The sequence below is a fragment of the Amia ocellicauda genome, chromosome 5 (assembly GCF_036373705.1).
Source record: "Amia ocellicauda isolate fAmiCal2 chromosome 5, fAmiCal2.hap1, whole genome shotgun sequence".
NCBI lineage: Eukaryota > Metazoa > Chordata > Actinopteri > Amiiformes > Amiidae > Amia > Amia ocellicauda.
Genome location: NC_089854.1, coordinates 2,978,278 through 3,001,761, shown reverse-complemented (window position 1 = coordinate 3,001,761; position 23,484 = coordinate 2,978,278). Strand labels below are relative to the sequence as shown.

General features: G+C 48.6%; 1 protein-coding gene across 1 annotated transcript; it reads right to left on the bottom strand.

Moving 5' to 3' along the window:
• Window positions 1–8,060: 8,060 nt before the first annotated feature.
• On the bottom strand, window positions 8,061–22,576 carry LOC136749193 (EF-hand and coiled-coil domain-containing protein 1). The gene is made up of 8 exons (XM_066703229.1): window positions 21,319–22,576; window positions 18,889–19,420; window positions 15,259–15,383; window positions 15,001–15,139; window positions 14,714–14,888; window positions 14,412–14,570; window positions 13,955–14,024; window positions 8,061–10,359 (listed from the first exon to the last, which is right to left on the bottom strand). The coding sequence occupies exons 1-8, from the start codon at window positions 21,902–21,904 to the stop codon at window positions 10,220–10,222; spliced, it is 1,926 nt and encodes a 641-aa protein (XP_066559326.1). The 5' UTR covers window positions 21,905–22,576; the 3' UTR covers window positions 8,061–10,219.
• Window positions 22,577–23,484: the final 908 nt, after the last annotated feature.

The following is a 23,484-nucleotide window of genomic DNA, read 5'->3' as shown; positions in this document are numbered from 1 at the left end:
CAGTGACCACACTGTCCTCTCTGTGTCCACCTCTCTTGTCTCTCGGTGACCACACTGTCCTCTCTGTGTCCACCTCTCCTGTCTCTCGGTGACCACACTGTCCTCTCTGTGTCCACCTCTCCTGTCTCCATGGTTCTTCCTGGCTCAGAATGGTGTTTTCAAACGCTCAACGTCTGCGGTCGGGACAGGGGCAGTGAGGGCAATGGCTGCTGCCAAGCTGAGGGAGGGATAAATGACTGAGGCCTCTGGAGACACCAGCCAGAGGAGAACCTCCTCCAGTGATTTAGACTGATTTGATTAATTAGTAATTAGTAATTAGATTTAGTAATTAATTTAAAATAAACCAAAGCAGTGCCCTAGCTCTGTTTTATATAAAATTTTAGATTCACTTAAAAGAAAACCATGAGGCATACAAAATACATACATCGTATTAAAAACAAAATACACCCACTCGTACATTCAAAATATTACTCGTAACCTTTTTTTATTAACATTTGCAAGATATCTGAAAATCAATAGTTAAAAATCATATATATAAAAAAATAACCAAAAGTAGCACAGCCCTTACCAGTTTCGTACAGTTCAGAAATTGGATGAGTGTATAGCTGCTGCAGCTTTTTCTTCAGATTCACAGACTGACCCATTTTGATGGATTCCTTCATTTATCACTGGCAGCCTATTGCACGACAATGTGTAAACATGCAGAATGAATATCTATTACAATTGGTATTTATCTATCTTTTAATTACTTAGGCATTTTTAACAAAACACACTGCATATTACCATCTGTATTAACTCCTCCCATTGTTCTGTAGTGGTACGATGTAACATAAGTGATTGTATAGCACATCACTGTCCAACCAGAATATTTTACTGGGTTTAAAAGAATAGACAAAAATGGGCCAACCAGTGTAAGTTATTTAAACATTTCTTGAATTTGGATGGTAGCAAGTGGAAGCATTTTAATGACCATTACACTGACATTTATTGAAATAGAGAATTATAATTCTCTATTTAGTAGTGCTAATCACTCTCATTACCCAACCTCAGCAATCGCTGATTGTTGCGCTGACGGTGGCCAGTAAGAAATACATGTATAAATATACTCATAGTAATACATTGAAAATAAGATGGATTTCATTGGAAACTTACCTCGCAAGTGATCCAGTTTGAAGGCTCTGCTAGCTGTCTAGCCGAGAATCAGGTCCAGACAGATACCAGTCCTTTCACGTATGTAGCACACAATAGGAGATTGTTGTGTCAGACGCTGTTTGGTTTAGGCGAGGGGTGCAGGAGGCAGGACATGATGGAAAATGTACACTGTGGTTATAATTCAGCGTTTTTAAGATTTTCACCAGAAATAAAATGGCTTCTGTGTGCGCTCTCTTTCTCTCTCTCTCTCTCTGCTGAACCACACAGCTAGTGCTGCACTAACGCTGCCCCTCCCTCCCTCAGGCCCGGCCTGTGAGCTGCTGTGCCCGGGCAGGTGGGTGCTGGGCACCCCTGTGGCTCCGCCAATTCTCTGCTTATCTCCTGCTGAGCTCCCGGACCCGTAGGGGACCCTGGAGTCAAAGCACTGGGACACCGCAGAAAGCCCGGACAAGAGATGGGCCCTCCACACAGGACCAGGCCCTGAATACACGCCGTGGGCACCCGGTAGGGGCATGTGATAGAGCCCTGCACAGCAAATACCTCTGCACCTCTGACACCATTACATTATCAATTACTGACATGAAAACAGACGCAGGGTTTGCATGCACTGGGATTGAAAACCACTGCTCCATACAATAGTACCACAATGCAACAAAAGGACACTGCTCGTCAATATAATCTAGAAATGGTAACTACGATCCACAGTGATTATCATGCTAATTAAACATGATTTAATCTCTAACAGCTCCTAAAAACGAGCATTTTAACAGCTCGGAGCAGGGACAGATCAAACACATCACTCAGTAGAGACCTTTTAAAGCAGTCTTTATTTTCTGTGTACATGAAGCCATTACTCCTTTTCTAAGCTGTGCATGCAGTATTGGCCAAGGTGGCAGCACTTGCCCAGCTGTGGTCCTCGGGGGCATTTCTCTTGCACACCGGTCTCGTTTCCTTGTTCACCTGTTCCCTGTATATAAGCACCTTTGTTTGCTTTGCTCTTGGCGAAGTCTTGCCAGCTCTCCATAGTTGCACTACTGAGCGTCTCTGACCAATATCGTGTTCCTGATCCACCTTCCTCTCTACGAGCCTGTTCTTTGGGTTTCCTTCCCCAGCGCTTTCACCTGATCTCGCGACTTCCTGCCTGCCTGACTCTGATTGTTGCCCTGTCCTCGGTGCCTTCGTTATTCCGTTCCTTTGCCATATGATTTATATTTTGCCCGGCGCTTGGGTCTCAGACCCTGTTGCTTCGAAGGGCTTCTGCCTAGGTCCTTGACACATGACACAGATGTACACAAACAACTCCAGAGTTTCCCCTATCATTATAGCCGTCCCTCCCCCAGCGCACAAGCCGCCCCCCTTGAGCGATACAAAATACAAAGTTAAAGAACTTAAAGTGCATATGCATTCAACCCCCCCACCCCCCTAACTTGAACAATTCAGTGATGGGCCGCCAAGCGTATGATTATTTCTGGGGGGAACACTAAATGCTGTGCTAGGAGTGTAAGTGCGACTCGTGCATTTTACACCACTGTGCAGCGTTTCCACGTAGAGACCGATTTTGTTTATATTTTGTAACTCCTTCAATGGTCTCATTTGTATGAGAGGCTTCACCTGAAAGTGCAAATAAATATACAGGTTGTGTTCTTGTAGCGCAGATGTCTGCAGTTTTGCACAGATCTGCAGAATCCCATTGGGACCTTTGCACTACATGAGCGCAACCAGTTTCATTTCAAGGCATCGATATAGGGGCCCGTGCAGAATTTTGACCACGTTCTTGATGCCGCAGTTGCAGGTTGTTGTTTTTTTTTGCAGGAGCCGCTCCACGTCTATTATGGCATCTTCTTGTATGCACAGAAAGATTGGATTTATTTCCAGTGTAATTAATTTCTGTTCGCAATGACTTTCATATCAGGTTTGATTTATCAAGGCTTTCCATTTTCCATTGGTTAGAATAAAATAAAATGATTCCCCACTTTGGATTATAGGTTAACTGGAGTGGTTAATGAAAAAATATTATAGCTAACCATAATAAAATACTTGTTTAATGTTTTTATATTTGTTAATGAGTTGTGGTCCACTCGTATCGGTACGATTCATTAGTTCTCGTTTGAACCGAACCTACAAAGTCTGTCGATCTTTCGTCCATGTTGGTGACTCGTTACACCCCTGCCTGTAAGGCTCTGGTTGAACACCAGGCTGGCAGGTGGAGAATGCAAACTGTTAGACCAAGCAAACGTTTCTCCCAGCCTCTACTATCAGGACCATATCTATCAATCCTTAATATGCTTTTCACGTGACTATGTACTTAGTATGTAGTAGGCTAGATGTGTACAAACCAATTTCCCTGTTGGCTATTTTATAGCTTATTAATATTCTGTACATATTACAGTAAACTTTCCTGCTGTGAGCGCTACTGCCACCTTGTGTTAAAAAGTGTCAGATGTAACGCAGTTGCTGCAGTGTTACTCAAACTCTGGAGTGTCCAAACTGGGGACACTGCCCGCCCGAGTTGTCTGTAAGTGTGTGAGATGTGGGCTGGGGCTGAGTTCCTAAACGTAATGTACAGTGAGGGGAAGAAGTATTTGATCCCCTGCTGATTTTGTACGTTTGCCCACTGACAAAGAAATGATCAGTCTATAATTGTAATGGTAGGTGTATTTTAACAGTGAGAGACAGAATAACAACAAACAAATCCAGAAAAACGCATTTCAAAAAAGTTATACATTGATTTGCATGTTAATAAGGGAAATAAGTATTTGATCCCCTATCAATCAGCAAGATTTCTGGCTCCCAGGTGTCTTTTATACAGGTAACGAGCTGAGATTAGGAGCACTCTCTTAAAGGGAGTGCTCCTAATCTCAGCTCGTTACCTGTATAAAAGACACCTGTCCACAGAAGCAATCGATCAATCAGATTCCAAACTCTCCACCATGGCCAAGACCAAAGAGCTGTCCCAGGATGTCAGGGACAAGATTGTAGACCTACACAAGGCTGGAATGGGCTACAAGACCATCGCCAAGCAGCTTGGTGAGAAGGTGACAACAGTTGGTGCGATTATTCGCAAATGGAAGAAACACAAAATAACTGTCAGTCTCCCTCGGTCTGGGGCTCCATGCAAGATCTCCCCTCGTGGAGTTTCAATGATCATGAAAACGGTGAGGAATCAGCCCAGAACTACACGGGAGGATCTTGTTAATGATCTCAAGGCAGCTGGGACCATAGTCACCAAGAAAACAATTGGTAACACACTACGCCGTGAAGGACTGAAATTCTGCAGCGCCCGCAAGGTCCCCCTGCTCAAGAAAGAACATGTACAGGCCCGTCTGAAGTTTGCCAATGAACATCTGAATGATTCAGAGGAGAACTGGGTGAAAGTGTTGTGGTCAGATGAGACCAAAATCGAGCTCTTTGGCATCAACTCAACTCGCCGTGTTTGGAGGAGGAGGAATGACCCCAAGAACACCATCCCCACCGTCAAACATGGAGGTGGAAACATTATGCTTTGGGGGTGTTTTTCTGCTAAGGGGACAGGACAACTGCACCGCATCAAAGGGACGATGGACGGGGCCATGTACCGTCAAATCTTGGGTGAGAACCTCCTTCCCTCAGCCAGGGCATTGAAAATGGGTCATGGATGGGTATTCCAGCATGACAATGACCCAAAACACACAGCCAAGGCAACAAAGGAGTGGCTCAAGTAGAAGCACATTAAGGTCCTGGAGTGGCCTAGCCAGTCTCCAGACCTTAATCCCATAGAAAATCTGTGGAGGGAGCTGAAGGTTCGAGTTGCCAAACGTCAGCCTGGAAACCTTAATGACTTGGAGAGGATCTGCAAAGAGGAGTGGGACAAAATCCCTCCTGAGATGTGTGCAAACCTTGTGGCCAACTACAAGAAACGTCTGACCTCTGTGATTGCCAACAAGGGTTTTGCCACCAAGTACTAAGTCGAAGGGGTCAAATACTTATTTCCCTCATTAACATGCAAATCAATTTATAACTTTTTTGAAATGCGTTTTTCTGGATTTTCTTGTTGTTATTCTGTCTCTCACTGTTAAAATGCACCTACCATTAAAATTATAGACTGATCATTTCTTTGTCAGTGGGCAAACGTACAAAATCAGCAGGGGATCAAATACTTTTTTCCCTCACTGTAGTTTGATTTCCCTGGATCAGGAAAAGGCATTTGACCGGGTTGAACACAAATTTTTATGGCACACATAGGAGGCCTTGGGTTTAGCCCTGGTTTTATAGCCATGGCTCGGGTCTTGTATAGTGACATTCAGAGTGTAGTGAAGGTTAACGGTGGGTTAAGTGCTCCTGTTCATGTGGGTAGGGGCATACGGCAGGGCTGCGCGATGTCGGGGATGCTGTATTCCCTGGCCATTGAACCCCTGTTCCACAGGCTGTGGACAGATCTCTGGCCTGGTCATCCCTCACTGCCCAGCGCCTTTCAGGCTCTTGGCGTATTATTATTATTATTATTATTATTATTATTATTATTATTATTATTATTATTAAGGTACAACGCTTCAGTTGAAGCAACCCTTCGGATTCCCCAGTGAATCAGGCACCCCAGTGAGCGCTTCCAGTAACAGTTTAGACTCTTAGCAAGAGACAGGCCCGGGAAGTAAAGTCACCAACACAATGTCAGTTAGTTTATCTTCGTTTATTGAAAGTTTCACACAGCCTTTTATACATCTACAAGCAATATTTCAAAGGAGGTTCGGGGCCGTCCCCAACCTGGATGATGTTTTCTTGGCATATGTCCCGGGGCAGTTCCGAGACACGGGAAGAAATAATTGATAAGCTACCAAGGCACTGGTACCAAGGACACAGCACACACTGTACTGATTAGAATGTGATATATATATATATATATATATATTTTTTTTTTTTTTTCAGTTCGTTACCTAAGGAATGTCCACTTTCTCTATCTGCCACACGATAAGTCTGAGCTGAGAAATAAGAACAAAGAAACCCTCGTAAGAGCAAGTTTTAACTAGTATCTTACTGGAAAGCAGTTTTACCCCAACAATTATTATTATTATTATTATTATTATTATTATTGTTATTATTATTATTATTATTATTATTATTATTTTTATTTTTATTTTTTTATTTCTTGGCAGACGCCCTTATCCAGGGCGACTTATAACATAAGTGCAAACAAAGTGCAAAAATACAGTGAAGTACAAGGCAACAAATTCAATTTAGCTAAAACAGCAATTCAAAATAATACATTTTACAAATTCCAATTTACAATTTACAAGGCTCTTGGTGTATACGGACGACATCGTGTTCATCGTGGGGGGCCAGCAGGATATTGACCGGCTCAGCGCTGTGCTACGGGATTTTGAGTCTGTGTCGTCAGCCAGAGTTAACTGGGCCAAGAGCTGTGCTGTGCTGGTGGGGGAGTGGAGGGGTGGCCCCCTGGCTCTACCTTCTGGACTACAATGGCAGCATGGGGGCTTCAAGTACTTGGGGGTGTACCTGGGGGATGAGGCCTCCAAGGAGAAGAACTGGGAGGGTGTGCTGGAGGGGATGCAAGGGCGGCTGGGCCGCTGGTGCTGGCTGCTCCCCCAGTTGTCCTACAGGGGGAGGACACTGATCATCAATAACCTTGTGGCTTCTGTGTGTGCTGCCTCCTCCACTACTGCTGGCCGAGCTCCAGAAGGTGGTGTTGGATTTCTTTTGGGACAAGCTGCACTGGCTGAGGCAAGCTGGGGGGGCAGGGCCTGGTTCATATCGGCAGTAGGGTGGCTGCTTTTTGACTGCAGTCCCTCCAGCGGTTGCTGTATGGTCCTGACAGCTTGGCCTGGAGGTCGCTGGCCTGTGCACTGCTGTGGCGAGCCGGAGGCCTGCACCTGGACATCACCCGCATCCTCCCCAGTTTCCCCCGCCTGCTGATCACTGTGGTATCACCCAGCTGTGCTACCTGTTGGACATTCATGGGCGGTTCTGGAAGGGTGCGGACAGTTTGGTTGCAGCGCTAGGCCTGTGCTGTGTTGAGAGGCTGCTGGCGCACCTCCGCTTTGTGCTCCTTGAGCAGGATACAATCCTACTGGGAGAACTGTTTGAGGGCCGCGAGTTTCTGGACGCACACTCTGCTGGTCACCCCCAATATCACAGTAACTGCCACCCCAGGGTCCCTACTCACCTGGGGGGGGCTGGAAGCCCTGTCTTTTTGACCTATACAGAACATGTGTATGGTCCCAGTACCAGGCCTTACTCTCCACAATTCCTGACACTCGCTGGCGAGCCTGGCTGGGGGTCGGGGCGGATGCGGATCCCTGCCGGAGGGTTTTGTACAAGCCACCGTTAAATAAGAGCTGGTGATCTGCAGTGGAGGTGCTGCACACCATCGTTGCAATTAATTCCTTTGTGTCGCTTCTTAATCCCAGTTTCGGTGGTGAATGTCCCTTCTGCCGGCGTCGGGAAACCGTTTTTCATTTTTTTAATGAGTGTACACGTCTCACCCCTCTTTTTACTGATTTAGCAAGTTTGTTTAAGGATTTTAATGTGGTTTTAAGTGCTTCTATTTTTTTTTTTGGTACAATGTATACGAAGCGCACAAAAATGTGTTGCCCAACTAGCCAACTTCCTGCTTGGCCAAGCCAAAATGGCCATACATTTAAGCAGGAAAAACAAGATTGATGGCAGGGCCAGTGATGTTTTATGGTTGTTTTACTGCCAGGTGAAGTGCAGGATCACCGTTGATTTTAACTATTACACACTGATGCATAAATGAAATGAAATTGCTTTGGTGTTGTAACAATGCTCTGTGTTCTGTAGTTGATTGCAAACTTGTATTTAATGTGTAGAGATGTGGGGGTGACTTTTATGGGTTGAATAATGGGAAAAAAAGATTCCATATTTTTTTTTTTAATTTTTATGGATTATTATTGATCTTGTTTTTTTTTTTTTCAATTAACTGCTAATAAAGTGCAGTTAAAAGTCAAGTCTCTCTCTCTCTCTCTTCCCCCACCCCCTCAGTGCAGGGGGGTAACCTATTTTGAGGTGAAGGTATTTTGTATATTTTGATGGATTATTATTTATCTTGTTTTTTCAATTAACTGCTAATAAAGTGCAATTAAAATGAAGATTGTTATCGATAATCTTCATTGTTTTATTCTACGTACAATTATTGAGGAGAGAGGCATTAAAACCTCGGTTTACAATGACGCGCAGTCATCAGATCAGCACCTTAACACTAGAAGGTGAGCCGGTCAATTTGACCGATTTGGTTATTAGAATTTGAATTACTGTTCCTAAATGTAATGCGTGTACCCGTTCGTGCTACACACTGTACACTACATACTCGCCACATCACTCTACACACCACACGCTGCTCAGCACATGCAGCACGATACATGCTGCATGGAAAGTTGTCTGTCCATCCGTCCCAGGGTTGGAAAGAAGGAGGGCCACCTCTCCTGTCTCAGTGACCACAGCACCAGTCCTCTCTGGGCAGTCAGCTCTGCCTGTTCTTGCCCGTCCAGGCTGTGGTCACTGAGCCTGTACTTGGTCAGGATCCGTCTCTGCTTCGTATCTCTGACAGTGAAGGGACTCTGCCAGGGTGGACTCTCTGTTTAGGGCTCAATAGCAATTCAATTCACTTTGGGGTTTAGGTTCATTGTTCCAATGATCCACAGAGCAGGTTTTAGTTTGTTCTATAAACTGGTGGCACTGATTGGCTGTTCAGCAGTGCTGCTCTGAAGCTGGTTAGTGCTCTGGGGGGGTCAGAACTGTGAGCTTCAGGGCTGGCTGACTGAGGGGATCTCTCTCTCTCTCTCTCTCTCTCTCTCTCGGGGACATCCTGGCAGACTGGTCAGTTGGGGGTTAGAGTACCGAGCCTGGTGCGACAGTTCGCTGATGGTAATTGCCTCCCAGTGGGGCCCGGCTAATCCCCGGTGTTCATGCATTTGTGTTCCTGAATAAACTGACAACAAAAACGTAGCACTCCGATGTGGCTCTGTTCTGGTGAAATGAGTAGATGTGTCTGTGCAGAAATTATCTCAGACTGTCTTTTTCTGGAGTCTTCTGGGAGGGGGAGGGCCTATTTTGAGGTGAAGGTATTTTGTATATCGATAATGTTCATGGTTTTATTCAACGTACAATTATTGAGGAGAGAGGCAGTAAAACCTCGGTTTACAATGATACGTAGGCATCAGATCAGCACCTTAAAGTGCCTGCCTTTTTATCCCCCCCAGCGTTAGAGAGAGATGGGGGCGGGACCTTAATGTCAGGTGTGAAATGTGGGTGGTCTCTGAGGGGGGTGGTCTTGAAGCCAGATCATGGCAGCAGGGCTGTGTTCACGGTCCCGGCGCTCACAGCTCAATGCTGGTAAGATCGAGTGCCTGCAGACACAGGAGTGCTGGGATGGGTGTAAACAATCAGGCCATTGTATTCACGATTTGCGCTAATGTAGAGACGTGTTGGAGATACTGCTGTAGTACATTCATTGAGATGTTTAACGTGACTGAGGGTACGAACACGCTCGCACAACTCGGTTCCTGTCCCTGGACACACTGCTTTACATTTTGACACTTTTTAACAGGTGGCAGTAGCGCTTCAAAGAGGCATTACATTAAAAAAAGACAAGGACAATTGTGTGTGTAATGTACAGAATATTAATGAGCTATAAAATAGCCAACAGGGATTTTGAAGTAATCCATAAATATGAGCTCTGTACACAACTGGCCTGCTAAATATGAAGTACATAGTCACGGGAAGATCATATTAAGGATCGACAGACATGGAGGAAAGGCTGGTTTCATGATTAGAGACTTGTTGACCCTTCTCTCCAGCTGACAGCTTGGTGCTCCACCAGAACCCCACATTGACTGGCCTTTCAGTCAGGCATGTATAATCTCGTGTGTCTTCGTGTACTAAGGGATTTCCTGTGCGGGGGTCGATCACATGCCCCTCCTGGCTGTCCACGGTGAGAGTTTGGGGCCTGGTCCTGTGGCACGCTGTAGAAAGCCCATCCCTGGTCCACTGCTGTGTGGCCGGGCTCCCTGCGGTGTCCCAGTGCTTCGACTCCAGGGTCCCCGACGGGTCCGGGGGCTCAGCAGGAGATGAGCAGAGGATTGGTGGACCCCTGGGGGTGCCCAGTGCCCGCCGGGCTGCCGCTGCCCGGGCACAGCAGCTCACAGGACTGGATCTGCCGGCAGAGAGTGTCCAGAACCTGAGGCGAGTGGGCCGGGCCTGAGGGAGGGAGGGAGGGCAGCGTTAGTGAGGAACTAGCCGTGTGGTTTGGCAGCAACAGGGACTGAAGAGCGAGTGTACGCTGTAGTGCGTCTAGTGCAGGGATGGTGAACCTTTTTGCCCAAAGTCTGGTTTGTATACTTTGCTAAGTGCCAAAGGGTGCCAATGATAAATTAGGGGTATAAAAGTATATACAGGGGCTAAAGGGCATTTTGTTAACCAATATTTATATGTATTTTTTTGTTGTTATTAAGTTATTAAGCAAACATGCCAACAAAACAAACCACAATACAGAAAAATCTAAAAACTATGGACAGATAGACAGTGGCGTACAGGAAATTATTGTGGCCCCCCCGCAAGATCGGAGCGCGATCCCCCCCCATTGAAGTTATATATGGGACAATATACGGGAAAATATCACCAGGGGATTGGGAAAATTTTAAAATAAATTTTTATGGAATTAATGGGAAACATTATTATTATTATTGTCTTGATTTATTTATATCTTTTTTAACTAAATGTGGGGTGAGGCCCTTACATCTCTGTGGGGCCCCCCGTGCTGTGGGGGCGTGTCATACGCCTCTGGAGATACAGTGAGGGAAAAAAGTATTTGATCCCCTGCTGATTTTGTACGTTTGCCCACAGACAAAGAAATGATCAGTGTATAATTTTAATGGTAGGTGTATTTTAACAGTGAGAGACAGAATAACAACAAAAAAATCCAGAAAAACGCATTTCAAAAAAGTTATAAATTGATTTGCATGTCAATGAGGGAAATAAGTATTTGACCTCTTCAACTTAGTACTTGGTGGCAAAACCCTTGTTGGCAATCACAGAGGTCAGACGTTTCTTGTAGTTGGCCACCAGGTTTGCACACATCTCAGGAGGGATTTTGTCCCACTCCTCTTTGCAGATCCTCTCCAAGTCATTAAGGTTTCGAGGCTGACGTTTGGCAACTCGAACCTTCAGCTCCCTCCACAGATTTTCTATGGGATTAAGGTCTGGAGACTGGCTAGGCCACTCCAGGACCTTAATGTGCTTCTTCTTGAGCCACTCCTTTGTTGCCTTGGCTGTGTGTTTTGGGTCATTGTCGTGCTGGAATACCCATCCACGACCCATTTTCAATGCCCTGGCCGAGGGAAGGAGGTTCTCACCCAAGATTTGACGGTACATGGCCCCGTCCATCGTCCCTTTGATGCGGTGCAGTTGTCCTGTCCCCTTAGCAGAAAAACACCCCCAAAGCATAATGTTTCCACCTCCATGTTTGACGGTGGGGATGGTGTTCTTGGGGTCATTCCTCCACCTCCAAACACGGCGAGTTGAGTTGATGCCAAAGAGCTCGATTTTGGTCTCATCTGACCACAACACTTTCACCCAGTTCTCCTCTGAATCATTCAGATGCTCACTGGCAAACTTCAGACGGGCCTGTACATGTGCTTTCTTGAGCAGGTGGACCTTGCGGGCGCTGCAGGATTTCAGTCCTTCACGGCGTAGTGTGTTACCAATTGTTTTCTTGGTGACTATGGTCCCAGCTGCCTAGAGATCATTAACAAGATCCTCCCGTGTAGTTCTGGGCTGATTCCTCACCGTTCTCATGATCATTGAAACTCCACGAGGGGAGATCTTGCATGGAGCCTCAGACCAAGGGAGACTGACAGTTATTTTGAGTTTCTTCCATTTGCGAATAATCGCACCAACTGTTTGTCACCTTCTCACCAAGCTGCTTGGCGATGGTCTTGTAGCCCATTCCAGCCTTGTGTAGGCCTACAATCTTGTCCCTGACATCCTTGGACAGCTCTTTGGTCTTGGCCATGGTGGAGAGTTTGGAATCTGATTGATTGATTGCTTCTGTGGACAGGTGTCTTTTATACAGGTAACGAGCTGGGATTAGGAGCTCTCCCTTTAAGAGAGTGCTCCTAATCTCAGCTCGTTACCTGTATAAAAGACACCTGGGAGCCAGAAATCTTGCTGATTGATAGGGGATCAAATACTTATTTCACTCATTAACATGCAAATCATTTTATAACTTTTTTGAAATGCGTTTCTGTGGATTTTTTTGTTATTCTGTCTCTCACTGTTAAAATACACCTACCATTAAAATTATAGACTGATCATTTCTTTGTCAGTGGGCAAACGTACAAAATCAGCAGGGGATCAAATACTTTTTCCCCTCACTGTAGAACCATCCCACCCACCCGCCAACTGCATCCACTGCCAACCTCCCCCCACCTTGAACCCACCCCCTTATCCCTCTGTAGTCTGGAGAGCAAGTGCAGCTCCAGTCTGCTAATGGGAATCTGCTGCAGAATATGTTGCACATATTCTTCCCCTAAAATATTATAAATATGCAGGTTCCATTTTTGCTCACAGATTGTCAATTTACAAATAAAAAAGCAATAGTAATAGCACTTCACTAGCTCGATCATTTTTGGAATATGTGCCTTTTTATGTTGGACAATGAGAATCTTTAATCCTCATTCAAATTAATTGTATATAGTGGAGCACCATGCCAAAGCATTTCACAACATTAAAGAATAAAAAATAAGTGCATCATACAATGAATACATCATTTAAATGCTGCAGTATTGCTACAGTGCAGTGAAATGCATGAATCACATTTCATCACGCATTAAGTTTGAGGATTATAATGCTAAAGTACATTTAAAAACCCCATTCCAATCACAATCTACCGCCAAAACAAAGTCCCACAGATTCTCCCATTGCCCTGCCGTTACATACAAAAAGTAGATGTTTGTTAATTTGGCTGCATTAGTAACCCTTCCATATTGTTTTGTGTTTTGTTTGCACTTGCACTCAATCATTATCAATTGACCTTTTTTCAATGTATATTTACTTAATATCTACTGCTTTTACATTTCGTAAAATAACTAAAACGGGTAGATTAATATACATTGTGTGGCACTTATGTTTTAAGACCAACTTCATGAAGTTTTTGTCGATGTGTTAAATATGTGTTGAATGTGTGGCCATTTCTCCATTTGATACAGGAGATACCGGTAAACAAAATGCTTTCCCCCACGTGTTGAACAGACACGTCCATTGCCGACCACAATTAATCGCAACAGGACAGACTTTCTGTCATCTTCCTCCCGGTCCCAGAGTGCATAAACAGTCATCATAACATCTCGTTCGTGAAGTATAGATTTCCGCAGTTCTTCACAGCTCTGTGCAGCTCCACCAATGGGAGCGGAGGATTCTGCAATTCTGTGCATAACAGCGATAATCTGCGCACAAGAACCCGACCTAAAACTGTCAAATATACTGACTGGTTTTCTAAAGTGCCAATCAGTTTAGACAATTGAGGGAAAAAACTAAAAAAAACTAAAAAACCCAGATAGTTGCTCGCTTTGCGTGCCAAGCTGTACGGTTCTGCGTGCCACAGGTTCGCCCTCCCTGGTCTAGTGTGTCTGATCTTGTGTGTATGTTTGGCTGCTGGGTTTCTTTAAAGAGCTGAACAAACGCAAAGCTTTTTCAGGAGTGCGTTGTGTCTGTGCATCTTTCATAGCTGCCAGTGGCACGACCCCAGCGATTGTCAAGGCACGCCTCGGTGCTCAGGGGTCAGGAGCAGCCATACCGTGGCCAGCCTTGTCACAGACGTCTAAAGTGTCCATCAGGATCTTGCCCAGGGCTCGACGAGAGACATTCTGTGAGAGAGAGAGAGGGAGCGAGGAAGACAGTAAGAGTTAAAGCTTAATCCATAATCAGCTGCAAACAGGAGTCAGTAAAGCCTGCTTAGTTACACTCGGTGCACACTAGGGGGCACTGTCGGCAATGTTGGCAAAGGACATCTTGTTTGTTTTGCAGAGGACTTTCCGTACGATTTCCTTTTCAGTATTATTGTTTTGTGTGTAAGAGTGAGTTGAGGCACTCTACTGATTTGTCTTTCGTTATCACAACCATTCACTGTGTAATTGACTCAGTTACTGGGCCTGATCAATGACTCGTGTACGAGGTGTTTGAGGAGAAGCCACAGACAGCTGCAGGGTTGAGGGGTGCTCTTCAGGTGGACAGACAGACGGACAGGGTGCTACCTGGTGGTGGAGCTGCAGCAGCAGGGTCAGCGTGTCGGCCAGCTTCTCCTCCAGCAGGGACAGCCGGACGCGCTCTGTCTCCAGCATCTGCAGCTCCAGTCTCAGCATCTCAGCCTCCTCCTGCTTCAGCTGCAGGTCCTTCCCTACCGAGCACAGCAGCTGAGAGGGAGAGAGGGAGGCTCAGCCACTGGGCTCCGGACATCTCAATACTGAACCTAGTGCCAATGCCCTCTGTCCTCATCGCTGGGCTGCCATGCTGACTGTACCCGGGTGACCCACCCAGCCCCTCTCCCGCCGCTCACCCTCTCCAGGTCGCTCTCTCTCTCCTCGCTCCTCTCCCGCTCCTCAGCGCGGCCGTGGCTCAGGCGCGTCCTGCCCGCCCTCTGCTCCAATGCTGGGGGGGAGATGCTGTCTAGTGGGCTGCAATGGAAACAGGCCTGGTGGAGGAGCAGCTGGCGAGCAGCGCTGCTCTGGCAGCTGCGGGGGGGAGAGAGGCAGGTGAGCGAGCAGACAGGTGATTTCTCCAGTGTCCCCCCCAGCCCAGCTACACGCTCCAGCGCCTCCCTGTGCAGCGATGGCGATGTCTCACCCTTTGGCGCAGCAGCGCAGGAGGCCAATCAGACGCTTGAGCTCCAGGAGGCAGCATCGGCCCTCCCCGCCGCCCCTTTCCTCCTCTTCCTCGTCTGACGCGGCCCGGCCCTCCACGGCGCGCTGCAGCTGCTCCTCCGCTGTGGAGAGAGGGCCAGGCATTCATCCCTCGCTCACTGTGCCCCCCCAAAACCTGACCCCGCTCCCTCACTCCCCGGCCCGCCCCCCCGCACCACCAGATGCCACCGGTCACGCTCACCTCCTCCGGAGCAGGATTCGTCCCCCCCGGTAGGCGAGCGGCGTTGTGAGGGGCTCCGGGATTCAAAGTTCGCAGAGACATCGCCTTCCTGGTCGGGAGAATCCGTCCGGCAGGTGCACCGGGCCCTGGGGGACGGGAAGCACAAGTGTCAAGATTAATGTTGTTGGTGATGATTTATTGTTATTAGATGAAATTGTGGAATATGTACTTAGTTTTGAAAGTGAGACATGTTTATTCATTATTCCCCCAGCAGATAGAATTGCCGACCCCCTCGGCTTGAAGTCAGCCCGGAGAGCGGCAACAACACAGATTTTATTGCATTGAACACAGCAGTGAATAACCGTGTTTGGGGTGGACCGTGACGGTGCTTGCGGTGTGTCTGCAACTTTACATCAAAGCCTTCAGTGGCTGAGGATAATAACAGGCTGTCACCGTGGCGTGTCTTTTGATTCCCAAGGAAGAGGGTCTATCCGACGTGTTTGCGTTTCCCTTTGTTTCATTCGCCTGCGTGTTTCAACTGCCTCTCGCAACGCCAGGGAGAGGACTATCCATAAACAGAGCCTACATTCTTGTCATTGTGGGTGATCCAGGGAATTTAAGCTCTGTTACAGCTTAAGGAAAGAAAGGAGAGGGTGGGGGGGGCAACAGTCTCCCCGTCGAGGTTTTTTTGTTTGTCTGGAGCAGCAGGGGGCTTCGGTGCCCTTTTGAAGTGCTCAAAGCAGATTAACACCTGACCCGGCTCCTTGTTGACAAAACCACCGGATCTCCTCCCGGTGAGGGCCGTGGCTGTGGGGGGTCAGAAGCAGGGGTGCGGTCATCCCTGGCCCCGATGCTATGAGTGTGGACGGACCACCCCCCCCCAGTCTCTGCAGGGGCCCGGGTGTCGAGAGCTGAACGGAGGGCGAGCCGGGTAGGCGAGCGGCGGGGATTAGCTGGGCCCTGCTGGGAGGCAATTACCATCAGGGAACTTTCCCACCAGGCTCAGTACTCTAACCCCCAGCTGACTGGTCTGCCAGGACATCCCCGTCAGACTGCAGTCTCTCCTCCGGGCCTGAGGGTCATTCCTGAGCCATGTCTTCCACCTCTTTTAAGCTGGTGCCTCTGCCCTTGAACTGGTGCCTCTCAGGCAAGCGGATGTGCTCGATTGTTACTCCTAGTCGCTCTGGCAGACGGGCCAGTGAAGTCTGCCCTGATGGCGCAGTATTGATGCGAGCTCTCACCGGCACTGCGATGTTGGGACAGCAGGGAGGGACGGGCCATGAGGCAGCAAACGCACCAAGACACCAACAACCGAGTTTCCATCAGTCAAACAGGTCATTTGTTCACTCGGCGATCGTCTAAACTGAGCTCTCTCTCGCACACCCTGCAGCAACTGTCCAACCCCTCCCTGAACTCAACTAATTACTGGCTAGAAAGAAGAAAAAGAAAGGAAAATTAAAGACAGAGAGAGACCCAGAGTTCTTTGAAAATAAGTATAATTGTTAATGGCTTGGGCGAGGCAGGCACAACACAAACTGGTATCCCAAGCCATTACAATCTGACAAGTACAGTCTATTATAAAATCTGCCAGGCTGTGCCTCTCCATGACCCCCACCCCCGCGCTATATCATACTGCTATCCCTCCCCAGGACCCTCTTGTTTGGAGTAGCTGGAGGTGGGCAGGATCTCGGCAAATTAGCTCGTTAGTATGGACTAATCATCCCCACCTGCCTGTCGGCCTCTCGCCTCCCGTGTCTGTCCTCACAGCACAGTGTGCGCTGATACAGCGGGGAGAAAGACACAGGCTGAGTGCCTGTGACTGCTGCCCCCCCACGTCATGCCCTCTCCCTCGCAGGCCAAGAGGAGCTACAGACCGTTATGTTAGTTTCTTTCAGAGCCAGACACGCAGAGGAAAGGGCCCTAGAGCACTGAGCTTTGATGGTCAGGGTCAGGTCACGCGGTGCCGGTGATGGTGGAGCCCAGTGACACGCCGTGTGTGTGTGTTGCGTGTGCGGTTTCCCCTTGTTGTTGGTGCAGCGAGGAGCAGGTTGAGACACGCCTGCTGTCTCCTAGTGCGGGGGGGTGTTTATTCTGGGCTCAGTCCTGATTCCTCTTCACAGTACAGAGATTTCAGTGCTGCATTAGGCCAGGCATCGCAGAGTTGTTGTTTCACAGCGCTCTCTCTCCGCTGCTGGCGGCTGCTCGTCGAGAGAGTTCATACGGCATGGCGGGCGTTGGTCTTGGGTCCTGGTAGGCGGGGGTTGGGGGGGGGGTGTGTAGGAGACCTGCGGTGTGTTGAAAAGACAGCCGGGATTAACTGTCTCCAGTATTTTGCATATTCCTCTTTACGACGCACACGTTTTGGGAGTTCCTAACCCTCTCCTCGCAAACCGCAGCCTCAGTCCGCCCAGTACACAGGCAGAAACAGAGAGGGGGCTATGGACAAGCAGTCCCCCTGCCCCCCGAGCTTGTGTGGCACCTCCAGTGGGGCAGAGCGATATTTAATCCCTCCACCTGATCTAAGGGTCTGTCTTCACTGAAGTGTGGCCGTTCTCTGAGACCAGAGGCAAAGCTGCACGTAACACAGTTGACTCTGGGACCATCATAAGAGAAAGGTATAAAGCCAGGGTCTCATCGGTGCCTGTGGCCGGTGCCTCTCTCTCTCTCGCTCTCTCTCTCTGCTGTGACAATGAGATTAGGAAACCCCACAGTCCTCCTCACCGCCTCCAGGATGCAGGCGGGGAGAATAAGCCCAGCTCTGTAGATCCTAATCTCCCCTAATAATAACAAGCCAGAAACATATAATTAAGTCATCCCAAACATTTCCTCATCTGTTCAATGCCATCCCCCCTGCCACACACACACACACACACACACTGACAGCCATGTCCTGCTGCCCCAAGTCTCAACGCAGAGCAATCCCAGACCTGCCTGTGTGTCCAGCCCTCGCTGCAGGCCTGCCACTCATCTAGGCAAATTTAATGATCCATAGTGAGTTCACTCTGGGTAATTGCATTACTCCCTGAGGCGCACGCAGCGTGTGTGCGTGTCTGTGTGTGAGTGTCTGTGTGCATGTGCGTGTATGTGTGCATCTCTGTGTGCGTCTGTATGTGTGTGTGGGTTGGTTTATGTGGTTTACGAGGACTTTTTTAAGGTTACAAACTGGTAATTACAAGGTTATTATGCAAAAAAGGTGGTTTATTGCAAATGTCCCCATAATTCAAAACGCTTAAAAAACATACTAAATGATGTTTTTTTGAAAATGTATAAATGCAGAAAGTTTTTTTATGGGGTTTAGGGTTAGGGTTAGGGGATAGAATCTATAGTTCATACAGTATAAAAGTTATTATGTCTATTGACAGTCCTCATAATGATAGCGACACCAACGTGTGTGTGTGTGTCTGTCTTTGTGTGTGTGCGTGTGTCTGTGTCTGTGCGTGCGTGTCTGTATGTGTGTGTCTGTGTCTCTGTGCGTGTGACACTGGGGCCCCTTAATGCAATGAGATATAGACAGATCTCCATAATCACTATCAATTTGCTGCTCATCTCTTTTTGTGCAGCTTAACAGAAGGATAAAACTTCAGTTTGGTTAATAATCCTGTGCAGTGCGGTGTGCTGGAGTTTGGTGGTGTGTGGTACGGTTCAGTCTACCTGTGCTCCTGCAGCTCGTCCTCCAGCTCTCGCACCCGGCCCTGCAGCGCGGGCACCAGGCCGGCCCGGCCCTGGATCTCTCGCACCCGCGCCAGTCCCGACAGCAGTGCAGCACGGGCATCCTCTGCTTTCCTCTTGATCTGCCTGTTCTCCTGCTGCAGCTGAGCGGCCGCCTCCTCCAGCTGCTGGGCCTCCCGATTGGCCGCCCTCAGCTCCTCCTCCAGCCTCTGGTTGAAGCGCACGGCCTCCTCCAGCTGCCCGTCCCGCGAGGCCCGGATGAGCTCCAGCTCCTTTAGCAGAGCCCTGGTCCCCCGCCACCCGGGAGACCCCTGTGCCTCCAGCGCCTCCCGTGTCCTGTGCGTCTCCCCAGGCGTGCTCTGCCTGCCCCCATCTCTGCGCAGCGCCACCTCCAGGGCCAGGCAGCGGGCGTCGCTCCCCTGCAGCGCGGCACGCAGGTCCTCCACCAGCTCCCGCAGGCTGGCGTTCTCCACCTCCAGCTGGGTCAGCGCCGCCACCTGCGGATCCACGCCGTCTGCGATGGCGGACCGATGTGAAGAGAGGACAGTTCAATGGTGGCACACACATGTCCACAGCTCACAACCACGAATATAGAAGACTAGATTTGATATAGCAGTCCAATTAGGCACATAATTGGTCAATGAGAGCTGAGGAGGGATGGGGGGTGAGTGAACAACCACAGCAGGAGCCGCCCTACAGAGCCATGCTGATTGTGTGTGTGTGTCTCTGTGTCTGTATGTGTGTCTGTGTCTGTGTGTGAGTGTGTGGGAGGGGAACTTTACTATTTGCACACTCAGTGTACTGCCCCTGTGCTTCATCTCAAGGAGGATTAAAACACCTGTAACCCCAGGATGGATCAACAGCGTGTTCAGTGTCTTTGCAGGTTGTAAAGAACACTGTCACGTCTGCTTCTTGAGGAGTGAGAAATGTGCTAATGGCTGAGGGAGGGGTTATTCTATTGTGCCCACAGCCCTCGGTGTGTAATTCACCCTGCGTCTCGACACACTCTCTCATGTTTCTCCCTTGTAACGCAGTGGCTTAGAGTAACGCCACAAATATGCGCGCTCTTTTGTCCTCCTGTCACCCATTTTTATCTAAAATACTATCTTTCTTTATCCCCCCTTCCCCTTGGCCTCTCTTATCAGGTTTCCCAGGTTGGGAACCGTGAGTCAACCGTGTGCTAGACGGACAATCTCGGGGACTTTATTTATTTACTTTTTTTGTTACTGTAAAAAATAGCTAAGTGAGGGAGTTTCCATTGAGTCACACTTTCGTACACAGCGTTCCAGCCTTTATGAGGGGGAAGTGTGCAGTCCAGTAGCTAGAAAGGTTCCCAGAGAAACCAAAGATCCTACACGGTTTCTGTTAGCCAATCCCATGTGAGTGAATGCAGGAGGACGCTTGGTGATGCAGTCCCCCAGTGCGGTTTAGGTGGGCTGTGGATGCTAAATTGGGACCCCTTCATGTCCAGGAGTCGCAGACATTGATAACACACAGACCCTCAGAGACGCCGTGTTGCTTGGGGCGGAGCATGTGTTTACAGCTCTGCACCAACCTTGTCTTTATTGCTTAAAGATAAATCTGATAGGCAGAGATCGCAGATGTTGAGAGTCAGAGGGCTGTGTTGTGGGTGGGTGCAGCTTCTGAATTCAACCGGGACAGATCGACCAATCAATCAATCAATCAATCAAATAGACCTGCTGGTAAATAGTACACCCTGTTGATGGGGGGGTCAGTCAGACCTTCCTCACTGGCTTCTCTCCGTTTGTGTCCCTTTTGAGATTTGCCAGTGGTGCTTGGTCAGGAATGTGGTTTTTTGAGGGGTTTGAATGCTTTGGGGGGGGAGGTTCTCCAGCCTGTGTCATATTTAAAAGGCAGGGTGTTTACAGAAAACTGAAGTTTCTCGCTGGTTGGACTGAGGTTAGGACAAGTGGGTGTTTTAACCATTTGACTGCCACACCCCTGTCTTTCAGTCAGCTTGACAGTTTACTGTGGACTGAATGAACTCTGAAAAGATATGATTGATCGATACAGTACAGTCTAATTAGCAAAGGTTTTTCAAACTATGCAAATCAAACAGCGTTTCAGGGTGTGAATACTTTGAAAGGTATGAGTTAAATGATTCAAACATCAGTGTTGCATTGTGAAAGCGATGTTTGCTCTAACAGGGAGAAGCGTTTTTCTCTTGCACTGGGAGTGTTAAACATCTTTGAGCACAGATTCTTGTGCGCACACGTGTGCTCTTCATGTGGCTTCTTTAGGGGCATGTGTGCACTGGTCAAGGTGGCTGACTTTCCTTTACGATTTTTAACTAATGACCTTGTCGTCTGTTTAACATAATGCACACAATCACAATCACCACTTAACAGAAAAAAAGCACATCCGAGTATCACCTAAGCTGTGCGCGCCTACCTGTCTTCTCCCCCGACTCCCCGCAGCAGCGGTGCAGCTTGTCCAGTTTCAGTATGGACCCCGAGGTGCGGATGGACCTCCTCCCGGTCCCCCCGGCGGCGGCGTCCCTGGACAGGTCGAAACTGACGCACTTTCTCCGGCGCACCCTCGGCCAGCGGAGCCGGATCTCCCTCTCGATGTGCTCCGTCTCCTCGGACACCAGGAGCCGGGATCCGGACCCACAGCCCCGGGCGCGCAGGCGGAAGTATCCGCAGAGGCGGGAGTGGAAGTCCTTGAAGCCGAGCTCCCGGGGCAGCGCAGCGCAGACCCCCGGCGCCTCGCCCCCGTCCCCCGCCTCCAGCCCCTCCGCCTCGCCCTCCGTGGGGACCCCCAGCACCGCGCACAGCAGCCTGAAGTCCTCCCCGGAGACCAGGGCGTCCCCGTCGGGATAAGCCAAGTGGTGGAAGATCTCCTGCAGGTACTGGTCCACCCCTGTGGCCAGGACCACGATCTCGTTCTCCGCGCCCGGGTCCGGGTGGTAGTGGTGGGCTAAGGCGCTTCTGACCCACTCGCTCTTGCGGGCCGGCCGGGGCGACGACGGAGACATGGCTGCGCCGGTTAGCGGTGTGGAAAACTGCCTTAACTTATAAAACAAGTTCAGCTTTGATCTGGCAATACTGGCTATAAAAATGCAAAAGTATTTATAAAAAGCGCACAAAATTCAGTTGTCCATTTACAGTGCGTGGATAAAACACGCACATGAATACTTATATATCCCTCTGCCAGGACATTGACACTTCAGTGCGGGTGGTAAAGCAATCACCCACTGCAGCCAGATGCGAGTCCAGAAGCAGAGGCGATTATTGCAGTTTTTGCGTTTCATCTGTATTTCCACTGCAAATGAATCCGAGTCTTTAAAATGATCGGTAAGTTCCGCAAAAAACCTACATAAACAGTTTTCCTTTCAAGGACAAAACAAAGAGTGAATAACACTAAGAAGAATGTAATTCAGTCCTTCGTATTTAAATGTATATAAAACGATCATACATACATTGGAAGAAATGCTAATAGTAGCCTGATTTTAAATCCGTGCAGGTGTATCCTTTAAAAAAATAAAAATATTGCAGTACTCGTTTTTCTCTTCATGTGAAGTCAGTATTTGTAAAACGTACCAGTTTTGTACAAATATTGTATCTGTCTCTCCGCGGGCTGTCAGCTGAGCATCACCCCCAGTTCCTCCTCTCCTCCCTGCACTGCCACTTTCACTGCCCGCCCGGCCGCCCGGCCGCCCCGACTGAGGAAGTTTTCAATTTACTGCTCAATCCCCGCCCCCCGTCGGGGAGCTGTCAGGGCCGGGATTAGGAGCAGGGAGAGCAGCCCGGGTCTGGGATCCAGGGAACACACCGACAGCGGGGTCCTAGCGCCGTGGCTTCAATGAGTTTATAGATGGTACAGTTTGGGTTCCAGTGCCATCCAGCACCAACGTGCTAGTCTTTACAATGCCCATTTTCTCAATGCGCCCGTACCCGTTCAATTCGTCCTGTACGTGTGTGTGCATTTGTATGGATATAAGGGGTCTTGGAGAGTATCCTGTAGTTATTAAGAGCGCCATACACTTATTTTGTTTCTAAGTATATATCAAACGGGAGTCTATACTGGAGATAGTGGACGCGTCCTGGCCGTGCGTAACGTGTGCGTCACAATATCTGGACGACCTGAAGATCACGGCTTCACCGGTGGTGTAGTTTTCACTTCCCAGTGCTTTCTGTTCAAGCCATGTCATGTCAACCGTCTCCCTGCATTTTTGTTTGAAACACACATCTCTATATCGTGACATCATTTAAAAACGGTCGATTGCGCCCAGGGAACAACACAGACGCGCATGGGTAAGCCCAGAAAATCACGCACAGTGTCCACAATACCGCCTGTGTGGGGGGTCGGGCCCCTGGGCGCCCGTGGGGTTGAAGCCGATTTACTTCACTTGAGGGCAGTTGAGTAAATGATGGGAACCTGCCCGACGCGACACACTTTTAACAATTCCGTCATAATGTTTGCGCAGCACAAGACTAATATGTGGATTTTTTGCAGCCTCCTTCCACACAATAAACGCCTTGTGCTCCAGCAGGCAGTTTGCAGCAGTAAAACAATTTATATGGTCCTCAGTGATAACGAACTGATAGAGTGCGC

Coding starts and splice junctions, on each gene's coding strand:
- LOC136749193 (XM_066703229.1), bottom strand. CDS start 21,904: ATGTCTCCGTCGTCGCCCCGGCCGGCCCGCAAGAGCGAGTGGGTCAGA. Junction 14,889..15,000: donor CTGCGCTGCTGCGCCAAAGG/GTGAGACATCGC, acceptor TCCCCCCCGCAG/CTGCCAGAGCAGCGCTGCTC. Junction 14,571..14,713: donor GAGAGAGCGACCTGGAGAGG/GTGAGCGGCGGG, acceptor TCTCCCTCTCAG/CTGCTGTGCTCGGTAGGGAA.